This window comes from Leguminivora glycinivorella, chromosome Z, assembly GCF_023078275.1.
Source record: "Leguminivora glycinivorella isolate SPB_JAAS2020 chromosome Z, LegGlyc_1.1, whole genome shotgun sequence".
Classification (NCBI taxonomy): domain Eukaryota; kingdom Metazoa; phylum Arthropoda; class Insecta; order Lepidoptera; family Tortricidae; genus Leguminivora; species Leguminivora glycinivorella.
Window position 1 is genome coordinate 23,950,234 of NC_062998.1, and position 13,710 is coordinate 23,963,943.

Consider the following 13,710-nt stretch of genomic DNA (forward strand, 5'->3'; position numbering starts at 1 on the left):
GGGATTGGGCAGGACACGTTTGGGGTGACCTGTGAGCAAAAATAGCCACCCGTTGGTTGCCACAAATTACAAGGCCAAGAGGTAGCCGATGCCTTTGAGACAGACTGGTGGGAGACTTCCAAGGATAGGGATACGTGGAAGAGCAAGAGGGAGGCCTTTGCCGAGCAGTGGGACAATATGGGCTTATAATAACAATCATTACTTTTTAAATTAAACTGTATTAAGGGCCTCTGCGCTCTTGGCTTGGGCCCTACGCACGCCTCCCAAAAGTCCAGGACCCCATGGTCCCGAGAACTGGAAAGGACACCTCATGTTACACTGTTTACATTCAATATTACCTACATTTCATGTCTGCGCAATTAATTTATGATTTCGTATGACAAAATGGCGGCGATAGCTTCGCGTTTGAAGAGCGCGTCCCTTCATTTAAATAATTACTTAAATGAAGTAAGATCATAATTGCTTGTCTACTGAGCGATGAAATAGAATAGAATAGAATAGACGCGCAGGGACTGACTGAGGCAACTGTAGACCATGGAGTTCGTAGCGCAAACTTTTTGTTCGCAGCGTCCCCTCTAATGCGGTACCATTTTATTATAATTTTAAAACATTTGCATAACCTGGGCTTCAAAATTGCTATATATTTTTGTTGGTCTTACTCCAGGGGCGGCTCACTCCACACTTATTTTACTTGTGATTTGCTTGTGATGTGATTTCTGTACCTTGTCATATTAACGTTTTGTTTGAATTGTCATACAAAATTGTAAAACGATTAAAAGCGACAAGGTACAGAAATCATCAGTTCTTTATGCTGGTGACTGTACATCCGGCGGCCTCGACGTCGCGGCCCATAAAGTTTAACGACCTTCACGGTGCGCAATTGAACTCAATATATTCTGCAGCCTTACCACGATCTTTTTAAAAACGATTCAAACGCAGAGCAGTTCAGTTTAGGTGCCTAAACTGGGCGTCTCAATTTGCTACCATGATCTCCAATGTTCAGAGTCGAAACTGAACCGCGTACAAGTGAATGAAAGACCGAGATTGTCTCCGGTCCGCAACTGAATCGTTTTGACAAGAAAAGGACGACGCTATAGTAATCGTATAAATCTATCTCGTTTTCCCCTTGTGACGCTTGATCGTTCGAAAACCAGGAACGATTTGTAGTTAACTTACTAATTTTTAATTTAATTTTGTCCTTATAATTGCAATTATTATGAATTTTACATTTAAATGTAAAAATCATAATAATTGCAATGTTTTTTGTAAGATTTCTTATCTTTTTGAGCAAAAATATGTATAAATGAAAAACAATATAAGGACAGTTCGTTAAAGGTTATGTTTAGAACGTCGCGCCCTTGACTAGTAAGTAGGTAATTAATAATAAAGTTTTTGTTTATGTATTTGAAGTGCTGTGCTCGGCTATAGAACTTGCAGTACTTATTTGGATAATATTTTAACAATTACGGAAGTCATTAGTATTTCGTCACTACTTTAAAAAAAACTTGCATCTTCATCTGTCAATGAAAAGAAAATTGTAGTAAGTATGTATGAAATGCATATAGACTTACTGCGTTTTACGAGATACGAGATATTCTACAAGTAGTGACCATTTATTTGTAGGTAGCTCACTCGTGTCTAAATTTAAAGTATATCGCTAAGTTATGCTAGACCTAGTTGATTCCTTAGCCATCCTAGGCATAGTTTGTCGCAAGTGTTAACATGACTCCTTGCATATCGACTAAAAAAGGATTAGACTTTTTTCGCTCCTTTTGATTTGCGTTTTTGCGAAAGTTGCGAGATCATAGGGCACTCTAAAAATGTAAAAACGTGTAGTTAGTTGGAATAGTTGGTCTTTAAATATTACTAAACAAAATCATAAAACTTTATATTTTATTATCGAATCGGTAAGGATCGAAAAACCAAAATAATAAATTAATCAGGTGATGAAACTAGCTTTAGTTATATTTTCCATCTCCTGCTCCTTATAAAAAACACAAAACTATTTAGTATCGCTAGTGTTACAACAAAGCGATTCAGAATAATGCGGTAAATGAGTCACGGAAAAAAATATTTTAACAATACTACCAGAACGTTTAGTAAAATAGATTTATCGTAACTGATACTACAATCTCGTAATAAAAACAACTGTATTGTTACGTTTACTATATTTTGAATTCAATAGAACTAAGCAAACATTAATATGCACTAAACAGTTCTGTTTGAATTACATATACGAGAACTCTAGTTTTATTTACAACTAATAGAATAAAGGTTACGATAATTCTATTAACAAGAAGCTTCTTGTAATGCCAAAAAAATAAAAATTATCTTTACAATCTTAATCTTAGCGGTTACTATCACAGTATACTTCCTGTAACTTTTTTATACGTTGCCATTACTTTGTAGTTCTCGTAAAGAAATAAAAAGAATATTCTTGTAATGTAAACTCAACGAAGAGTTATATTTAAAAATATTAAGTTTGTATAAATATGTACGCATCGCTGTCAACTCTATTATTTGTATCGTAGCGAATGCCATCGCAGTATAGTTGATATGACTGTTTTATAAGTTGGTATTACTTTGCAGCTCTTGTAAATAATGACAATAATATTCTCGTAATGTATACTGGTGAACAAATAGTTCTGTTGAAAAAGTATTTAGTTAGTATAAATATGTGTTTCGTTTTTGTAACGAAACGCCATGTTTAAGTACCATTGTATATCTTAGTGAATGCTATAGCAGTATAGTTGATTTTACTTTGCGCCTCTTGTAAAAAATAACAATGATATTCTCGTAATATACACCGAAAAATAATTGTTATAACAAAAATATTGTCCGCATAAATAAATGTTTTGCTTGTGTAACGAAACGCAATGTTTTGCGGCGTGGTCGGCGGCCATTTACGTGTCATGAGAGATCACGCGTGGACGCGGATCGCAATAGGTTATATTATTTATCGTTAAACGTACTCACTACGTATTATCCATTCGTTTGGTAGTTTCCATTTTAGGAAATGGATGAAGAGGTGCAAAAACTCTTGCAAGGATGGGAGATGGCAGAGTTGGCAAAAGCAGGTGAGTCACATACCGTACATCATGTAGAACTTAGTAGATAATTAGAATGGTGAGTAAAAAGGCATTTAATGTTGTATTCATTTTACATTGCATACAAATTCATACGACATTACGTGGGCAAAATCTAAATACTGAACTAATAAGGACTGTCCACGATAAAAAGTGGTCATACATAACATGATAAATCTTTCTTCCTGAATGCACATTTTGAAGCAATATTATATTTTGATAAATCTGTATACATAAAACTATATAATAATTAAAGCTATTCCTTATAATGCTTTAGTGTGTCTGAGGTTTCGCCGAATGTATACCATCAAGCATTTCATTTCTTGTACAGTGTTTTTTAACAAACTTCACACGCTTCCTGGCACAATTTTATAAATACTTATATTTTTATAAGCTGTTTTACACACATTAGAATGACATCTTAGCAGACAAAAAAATACTTTTTGAAACTCATTTCGACTTTTGGTAGTCAGGAAGACTTTCTACTCCAAGCACTGACAGTTGTTTTTGTATGGAGAGCCAAAAAGTGTCAAAAATTCGAATTCAGCAAAGTTAGAAAATCTCAGTACTTTCTTAATCTGATTACAATCAGAAAAATTATTACTATCGTAAAATCAGTATGTAATAGGGTATATTTTGGCTATTATAATTAAACATTAAAAAAATATTTTTGTCATTAAAACTGTTGTACTTAAAGACTGCAAGAAGACACTGTACAAAAAAATATTGTTATCATGAGATACATACTGCTAAAATTCATAGGCCACCTAAAGTTTATAATTTGTTTGTATTTTTATAATGTAGTTTAATATCTACAAATTATTTGACAAACATGCTGCTTATAAATTCTCATTATTCTCAAGATTTACCATGTTATATATGACCACTTTTTATCGTGGACAGTCTTTATATATATCTGAAGTGGACGTAGAATATTACTTAATGTAAAATTTATTCATAGAAATTTTAATGTCTTTTTCAGATGATTTACAATGGTTGCAAGTTTCCTGTGACCCATGCCATACTGTGGAACAAAAGTGGAAAAATTCTGCAAAATATAAATTTTGGACGAAATGAAGGACGGTTCTATTAACACTGACGAATATATGAACAAAGTCTTGCACTAAGGATCGTTGAAATATATTTTTTAACAAATTATATAATTATTTTATTTACTTTCAGATTCACCAATTTTCACCGCTCATAGCATCCATTCCATATGCTGGGTGACCCAGGTTTCCGGATCCCAGTTTCAACTCTAGGCTTCTGTCTCTTGGAACTGGTCCTAGCAACCTGCATTTTTATCGGTAGGTACCTATGAATTTGTCTGTGCACTGTATAGACAACTAACATTTCTTGTAAATGTAAGAAAAGGTTTGTTGTCTATACAAGGTGGTACAGTAGGATTAAAGGCTGAGCCACGCCAGATACGTGTACGTAGACGTGCGCGTAGCGTACGCGGTGTAAATGACGAATCCTCATTAGAGATTACACCGCTTGTGTGACGTGTTTCCCGTGTGTGTCTAGCGGTGTATCATCTCTTTTGAAGATTCGTACTTTACAGCGCGCACGCCACGCACACGTCTACGTACACGTATCTGGCGTGGCTCGGCCTTTAATCCTACTGAACCACCTTGTATAGACAACAAACCTTTTTTTACATTTACAAGAAATGTTAGTTGTCTATACAGTGCACAGACAAATTCATAGGTACCGATAAAAATATAACACGTTAACGCAATTGTATATTTATTAGAGAGTACCATAAATGCAGTTGCTGTAACTAACTTTCTTGTTCTATCAACCATTTAATGAAGTTTACATAAATGAAGAGAATGTAATATATATCAGATGACTTGTATTCTTAACGATACCTATTATTGGCCTAACTAAAGTTTTATAACCTTTACAAGAATTTCTTGTGGAGTTTACATTATTTTGTTTATTTAGACACTCCATTTGTTATAAATACTGAATAATCTAGTAATACACACAATTTGACTGTGTGACCCTTACAATATTTTTATTTTATGATACGTAATGTATATATTACCTTTACAAGAATATATTGTCAAGGTCACATTTCATTTATTAAGCTCTGCAAGAAAATATTATTTATTTGTACGGTCCACGTGTTATGATTACTAAATATTCTAGTAATACACGCTATTTTAATGTGTAGCAATTACAAGATAACTAGTTCACTAAGCTCAACGCATTTAAACAGACTAGTTTAGTTATTTATACTATGTGAACAATTGTCCCAGAATTTACTAGATTTTCTCGTTCAGATTACACTATTCAGGTATCATGGACGAGACTTTTTTCTCCGTGTTATTTGTGCTGTACATTCCTGGCAGTTTATAAAGTAAAAAAATAATAACTATTTTAGATCTAACAACGTTCCCTTAAAAAAACTTTATTGCTGGTTAACACACTGTATACAAAGATTTTACAGATGAGGTTGTATTACAATATTTAAGTACACAGCTGACATACTGGCCTATGCCAGTAAAGTAAGAAATATCTCAGATCACATGCAAAATATTATTATCAGCCGAGGGGAGTCGAGATCAAGAGATCAAAAAACATGTGATCCGAGGCCTTCTTATTTACTGGCCAAGGCGTATTTACTATTTTTCTGTTTGACGGAGCCGGGAAGCGGTAACTTCGTATAGCAACTACAGCGGCCCAAAATTAGTCACTCTCCGGCCGGAACACAGAAGAATATGGTTATCATACCAACTTTCTCCAAAACCAATTAGTCTTAAAGCGGTTTCTCACTACGTCCGATCCGAATCCATGAAAATAAGATCCGTCATAGCCGTCGACCTATTTTTATGGTAAGTAGTATACGCACTAGATCCGGAAAATGACGGAAATAAATCGGATGACAGAGAGCGGATGTAGTACAGTATAATGTACCGTACAAAAATAGTTCTAAATGACGGATATTATTATTTTTTATACTACGTCGGTGGCAAACAAGCATACGGCCCGCCTGATGTAAAGCGGTCACCGTAACCTATGGACGCATGCAACTCAAACAGTGTCACATGCGCGTTGCCACCCCATTAGAAACTTGTACATTCCCTTTTGCTGTGTTAAGTACACAGCAAAAAGGAGTGTACAAGTTCTAAGGAGGGTTCGGGTTGCCGACGGACGACGGACAATTAGACGGAACAAGAATTACGGAATTATTTTCATGGATTTGGATCGGGCGTAATGCGAAACCGATCTAAGAAAGTAAGAAACAACAAATAGTCGGAAATTAAATTTAGGGCACCGATTGTAAGTTTCAAAATAAATATTGGGGGACCTTACACAGATCAACCTAGCCCCAAATTTAGCAAAGCTTATACTATGGGTGCCAAGCGACTATATACATACTTATATAGACATGAATATATACTTACATACAAAAAACATCCATGACTCAGGAACAAATATATATGTGCTCATCACACAAACACATGCCCTTACCGGGATTCGGACCCAGGACCGCGGCTTAGCAGGCAGGGTCACTGCGCGCTAGGCCAGACCGCTCGTCAAAGCTTACAAAACGTACCTGGTTAAAATACCACCATTTTCTAGAATAAAATAATTCAGGTGCAGTTGCTCCATAAGCAGTGAACCGAGGTGCGTAAGGGTTCACATTCATGTGATCGCCTGTCATCTGCAAAAACATTCCACTAACAATCGAATTTGTTTGCATTTTATGATAGTATGTACTTAATTATAAAATGATTTTATATATAAATTATATTTCGCTTAGTTATAGTTTAATGTACTATTTCATAGTGTAGTTTTATTTTTGTTAGTTTAATATGTATTTTTAACGTGAAAAAATGATGTTTAGGGATACATTGTTTCAGAATGACCTACTTGTGCGAAGAAAGAAAAATGGCTAAGTGGTCAAATAAATTGTTCCTTCCTAATTATATGGGTAAAATTCGACCAACAGTTCCTGTGTAATGTTTTGACTGCAAATACATTAAAGGAATAGTTACATATTTAATTTACAATCTGACTATAAATGATTACTTGCTTACCTACGTATAGTTAGATCGCTTCAGATGCCCAAACGAGAGGTATTTAGAAATATGAGACTCTTTACTCATGGCTTTTACTTTTTATGTTGTGCATAGGTACAGTGAGCTGCGAAATTGCACATACACTACCGCCAGAAAGCTACTCGTAAAAAAATGCTTGGTCTTAAACTTTCTTACGATAGTGATATATTTCTATGTATTAAGATACATATTACGGGTTATAATTATAACATTTTAATAAAAGGTAACTTAAAATATATATTCACAAATAAACTAACCATTAAACCCCGCTCCTTATCGTTTCTGGTGCAAAAGTACCCATAATACTTATGGCGTTACCCCTTTGGATGGTTATGGATAACTTTTTAGCTGACCGTTTAGATATTTGTTATGTTTTTATTGTTTTCGTACCTAATAAATGAATGATCATAGTGTAGCTTGGACGCCACATTAGCAACGCAGTGGGAAAAAAGGTTGAAAAGTTTAACTTTTTATACCTCTACTGCAGGATTATTGATTTTGCCTTCCAATGATATCATATACCTAGAACGTAATGCAAACATGCAGTGACGGGCTAGACCAACAAAAAATAGCTTTCCTTTGACATTGAAACTGACTCATACCTACATCGTTTGGTGTACCATTGAAAGAAGAAATTAAAAAACAAAAAATTTGGTAGCTATCTGTCAGTCTGTGTTTTTTTTTCTTTTGAGCAAAATCAATGTTTACGTTGATTCCACACCAGCAACTCCCGCAAAAACGTACATGTACTATCAGCTGCAAAAGTGCATGGCGAATTTATCAATGAATTCATTTCTCCATGCACTTTTGCAGCTGATAGTACAACAGTACGCTATCTGAAAGCTATTTTAAAATGTATGTGCCATTGTAATGGATAATCGGAATAGTCGGAATTTCGAGCATGTATAAAATTTAAGATTTATGGTTTCTTTTAGCCACAGGAACACGTAACTGCATACTTAACTAAAGCTGTTTTAAATTTTAGGGTATCTAAATGAACTACTCATATTCTTTATGAAAACAGTTTGAGAATTTATGATCAAAATATTACTTAACACTTTGTATAATTCCTTAACAATGAGATTAATTAACAAAGAGAATAGATTGAATTATTAAAATTTTCTGGTACAACAAATAAATAGGTAGATTAAGTTATTATGTTCACTCTAGCTAAACTGTTAATTTACTGGTGACTTAATGTAAAAAAAAAAAAAAAAACCGGCCAAGTGCGAGTCGGACTCGGCCACCGAGGGTTCCGTTCCGTACAAACTTTCTTTCAAACTATCTAGTTAAAATAATTTAATGTTTCTCATGTAATAACTCTTATGACTTAACTAGAAGACTAGAAGCTATAGGTACTTATGAGCATTATTGTGTGTAGCGCCGTCTCTAGGTGAATTCGCTAACTAATTTGCGCGATCTGTATAGTATGTTGGTTTTTCAGGGATAATTCTTTATAATGTTAACCGATTTAAACAGTTTTTACTTTATTTTTTTTTACGTTTTCCTACAAATTTTTTTTTCACTACACAAAAAATATAAAAAAATGTTTATTTACGTTCAATTTGAGCTCTTTCTAACGATACCTACCCCACTTGACCTAGTAACTTACAGTTTGCCCCCCTTTCATTTTGTCCATTTTCTACAGTTAAAATTAATAAAATAAAAAAAATATACCTTTTACATGTAGAAGTTTACAATGTTAACAACTATTCCAAATTTCAAGTTGATAGCATTAGTAGTTCTCGAGATATTTAGTAATGTGACAGACGGACAGACAGATGGACAGAGTCGCACCATAAGGGTTCCTGTTGTACCTTTTTGGTACGGAACCCTAAAAACAACAATATATTAGACTAGACTTATCGTTTCAGAAATAAAACTGTCATAAACACATAATAAAATAGGAGCCCCGAGCCGCCAGTCCTTTCTCATTTTCCCAAGGATGAAACTAGAGATGCGCAAAACGCTTCACTGAGGTGAAAAGAGTGATTCTTGTCTTTCGCTCGCAGTGTTATACATAATATATATGTCGGAGATCCAGAAAGAGGCCGACCGCGTCGCCCCTGCCGGAGATTAACTACTTAGTCGTCCTTATACTGTGTCGCCAGGGTAAAGGCTTAAGCTGGGAACAGTTCCAGGAGCTGTTTATTGCGAGCTAATTGCTAACCTAGAAACGTGGTAGTAAGGTCACGTGTCTAACCTTGAAAGCAGGTGAGTGATGCATTCCATAATGTTATTTCGTGAATTGTTGATCCTATTTGTTGAAAGTTTGAGAATATCCACACTTGATGAGAATGAAAACGTAGTGATTATAAAATTCCGAAAATCGTAATTATTAATTGTGCTCAAATTATTTAGTGTCTTTTAATCTTAAAAACAGAGATTCTTATTCTGATTTTGTTAGTTTCCAAGATCCGTATTCTGTAACGATCCGTAGTTTATCAAATTTGACAAGTTATTGCCAGTATTAGAGTAATACCTACCCCTTAATTCGTGATCTATCTCGAATTGTTTATTGTGTGAAAACAGAAGCTACGCATATGAAATTGTATGTTGCAGGGTGCTACAGTCAAGTCTACACAACGTGTGGTATCTAGGAATGTGTGCCATCACGCCAGTATCGCAGAAACTGCAGCACAGGGAGAATGGGAAAAAAGGGGACAGGTTTCGTTCCAATTGTTTATTATTGAATTTTATTCAGTGTCATGGTTAAGCAGTTTAAAAAAAAGCCGTTTTATTTAGTAAAGGTTTAAAGACAAACAAACACGTGCTCACACTTGTTTGTCCATTTCAAGTTTTATTTTAATATCAGAGAAAGTTCATAAAATAATAATTGTTAAATCTCATATCTAAGACAATGCCAGTCGTTGTTTATTTGTGAATTTGTTTCCCTTTGGGTTTTTACTTCGGTAAACAATGAAACTGATACCGTGCAAATTATTATTTCAGTAATGGCCAGCTATGAAACGACGTCGCGTCGTGATTTCATCTGATGCTGCAGCAGCGATAGCAGTGGCAACTGAAGCCTTGAGCTTTCGTGCGTGAATTGGTCATCGTGAGGTCTACGAATAAGAGGGTATAGGTGGTTCATATGTCGCCGTGTGTCAGCTGTATGACGTGTGTCAAGTTGCCGAATGGATGCAACTGTTAGAGCACTGTAACTCATTACCTTGATTCTGATTTAGTGACATTTTGATCGGTGAGATCAACACGTTGAGTTTCATTCTACTATTGTTGACTTATTTTGGTACCTGCATACAATTTTAAAAAGGTTTTTTTGTCCTTAACTAAAATGATAGGACAAAATATAAAACTGGTAAAGTTGACTTTTTGGTCATGTTTTTAGTTAGTTTCATAATAAAGAAAAAGTGAAAGGCTTTTTTTGATCTTACAATTTTAATTGCGGATTAGAGTAATTGTTTTGCGAATCGTGAATCTGTGACAGCAAACAAATAGGTTAACATTTAATGGGCTCACGATAGATTGAGGAAAATGTCAGATAGCCACGTACCATTTGATGATTTAGATGTAAAGATAGCGAGTGTAATATTGAGGATGAGGATCTCAGTTCGGCTGGTCAGAGCTCTGGCGGAGGTCGGGTCTTGCAGAGACCGTAGAGTCACAGGGTTGACTCGGCGATCCCGTGGGGATGCGCGTAGTGTGTGGTTATGGTATAACCAATAGGCCACGAATGAGATACTTGTTTGGATTTTATGAAATTAAATGTGTTGAAGATTTTATTGTGAAAAAAGACAACATTTGGTACTCGGTTGTTTTGGCATTGCGTGTAGTATGATTAGTGTGTAATAGATGCTATCCATTTTATGAAATTTAATGTTTTGAAGATTTTATTGCGAAGAATAACTAAATTGCCACTTAGTTGTATTGGCATCGCGTATTTAGTATGGAAATGTTATTCTAAAGTTTGATTAAGTTGTTAACGTCGATAAAATCATTACTTTGAGTTACTGAGTTTCTTTGACATTTCGTCAGGAGTGACCGAACGGTGTACTTTGCGTGTCTATTATTGTTGCAGAGTAAAACACACGAGGACGTGTGTAAGCGCAGGAAGGCCGTGTCGGAGACAGACCGGATATTAGCACCGATAGTCAATTGTAGCGCAGCGCACGAAGAGTTGCAGCTGGACAGCTGACGTCACGAACAACCAGTTGTCCACCTAACGAGTTGTCCCCACTTCGTGCGCTAGGACGGAGCCGGGATACCTGAGACCCAGCACTCGCTGGCGGACCACGCTAGAGACAAGAAGTCTTAGAGCCTCCTCGGAACTGTCCACGCTATAATTGTTCTAAACCAAGTTGTTTACCTATCAGTTATTGTAAAATTTAAAGTGTGTAAAATAAATCGTTGTTATTACTATCGTCTTCGTCTCAATCCTCGATAACCCAGCAACGCCCCGATGTCTGAAAATGGTGCCAATCCTGACCTGTCCCCGACATATACATATCACTCATTTCGCTTATTTTGCTCAGTGCATCCGTCAGCGTCAGACTATTTTGAGCAAGATGACGAATCATGTTTTATGAAGTTAAAATAATTCTTGAAGAGGCTCTCTAAGGATCTATCAATTTTTCAGCGCTGTCACTCTTACTTTTGACTGACAAATCGTTGCCGGCTGGAGGACTGGTCGTGGGACCCTAAGAAGTTGTTTTGCCGGTGTACTTACCCTACTTACCTTTACACAAGTGGTTAACAGTCAAGTAAGTTAACCGCTTTATGTACTATACAAAAATACCTGGCCTATTTATTCTCTCTAACTTTTACCTTATAATTCCAAACATAGTTCTGTAAGTATCGATTTTTGTGCACAGTAAAAGGATTGTGGGCGTTAAATTCGCCTTCAGAAGAGTCGTCTGAACCGATGTCCTCAGAATCACTTGCATGAGTATTATTTCTTCTAGTATGCCATAGTACGGGCTTGTTCCCGAACTCTGATGACAAGTTGTCACTCTGAAATGTTTCATGATGATTATTAACGCGGAAAAGGAATATTCTAAATAAACGGTTTGACTGGTATTAATCAAGATGTAGATTGTTCACACCCAGTAGCGTTTCAAGTTATCTCACTCGATCGCTTTTCCGTATTAGTACGAAGTACGACAGAGATAGTTGCGTTTTGTTCGCTAAGCAGCACTTAACACTTTCGCTACCAAGAACCCGACTGTCGGGCACACCGCTCGTAGAAGCGTAGCCGATTACATGGGTTTCCCCGTATGTAGCGAAAATGTCGTAGCGCCGCGTAGAGCCCGGTTTCGAAAGTGTTAACGTTATCAGCCAGGTTGTAGCATTACTCTGATGGCTAAAAATCAGACCTACGAGTATAACAGTTACTCAGAAAATTAAACTTTAATGTGTTGTGCCTCACCATGTACGCATAATAAGAAGATCTTATGTTGTTTCCGTGACTAAATATAATATTTATTTACAACAGCTTTACCGCCGTCAATATCTTAACCAGTACTGACATAAGGCTGAAATTCATTTAAACTAGTCTTTGGAGTTATATTATAATATAATCAAAGAGGATCGAGTATTATAGAGAGTTACTCTCAAAGTAAAATATGTAACACAGTGCATAGACTGCCATCTCTCGACACATGCTTAAAACTTTTGGACCAAAGTTTTGACAATTTGGCCCATACTCGTATTCTTAGATTGATATATGTTAAAATGTCAAGCGCCATCTAGCCGAGCGTCCCCCAAAGGTGTAACGCCATCTAGGCCACCGTACCTTTTTCTGTATGGTTCTGAGGTACGTTTTTTTTCTTAAACTTTATCTGTCTATACGGAGTTACGTCTTTGATTATAATATATCTGTAGAGTCTGAGTAACTTGATACGCTACTGGGTGTGAACAGACTCAGCTAATGAATGACAAGTCTGACGATCGGTCTGGCCTTGCGCGTAGTGACCCTGCCTGCTATGCCGCGGTCCTGGGTTCGAATCCCGGTAAGGGTATTTATTTGTGTAATGAGCACAGATATTAGAAGAAGCTTTTCTTACTGCAATGCTATTTAAATAATATTGAAAAGTGTTACAAAAACATTCATTAGTTTCGGTACCTGTACAGTCGACCAAAAATGTGGTTTACCACCCTACGGTTGAGGTTCGTTTGAATGTCATGAGACAACAAGGTCGATTTTTGCTTGCAATAATATTATATTAGTGACAATTGCTCTCTCTCTATGTATGATACTTACGTCATGCCATAATTATGTCAAATCAACCTTAGCGATCATTAGAACTCGCAGAAACTTTTGTCAAAAGTGGTAAACCACTTTCGTCGCCGACTGTACCTACATGGCATAGATTTATTTATTATTAAGCTAGATTGAGTTGTTAGGCCAAAAAGTGTGTCCACATGAGAGGGTAAAGTTGGGGCCGGTGTCCCTCTCGCACTTATTGCCACTGTCAAAATTATTTGAATGACGCCATCACTGTTATTCTTTGGGGATACCAGTCAATATTCAAAGTTACTACCAAATCTACTAATACCGAATTAAAGGTTTTTTTTTAATTCGCAAATCTTTG

At 36.0% G+C, this 13,710-nt stretch overlaps 1 protein-coding gene across 2 annotated transcripts in view; it reads right to left on the reverse strand.

Moving 5' to 3' along the window:
• Positions 1 to 6,579: 6,579 nt before the first annotated feature.
• Positions 6,580 to 13,710, reverse strand: part of LOC125241269 — a 42,242-nt gene continuing 35,111 nt past the window's right edge. For both annotated transcript variants that reach the window (XM_048149659.1, XM_048149658.1), the window contains 2 exons: positions 11,945 to 12,130; positions 6,580 to 6,762 (listed from right to left, as the gene is read on the reverse strand). In XM_048149659.1, coding sequence (XP_048005616.1) covers positions 6,595 to 6,762; positions 11,945 to 12,130 — 354 coding nt within the window. In that variant the 3' untranslated portion in view covers positions 6,580 to 6,594. The remainder of the gene's footprint in view (positions 6,763 to 11,944; positions 12,131 to 13,710) is intronic.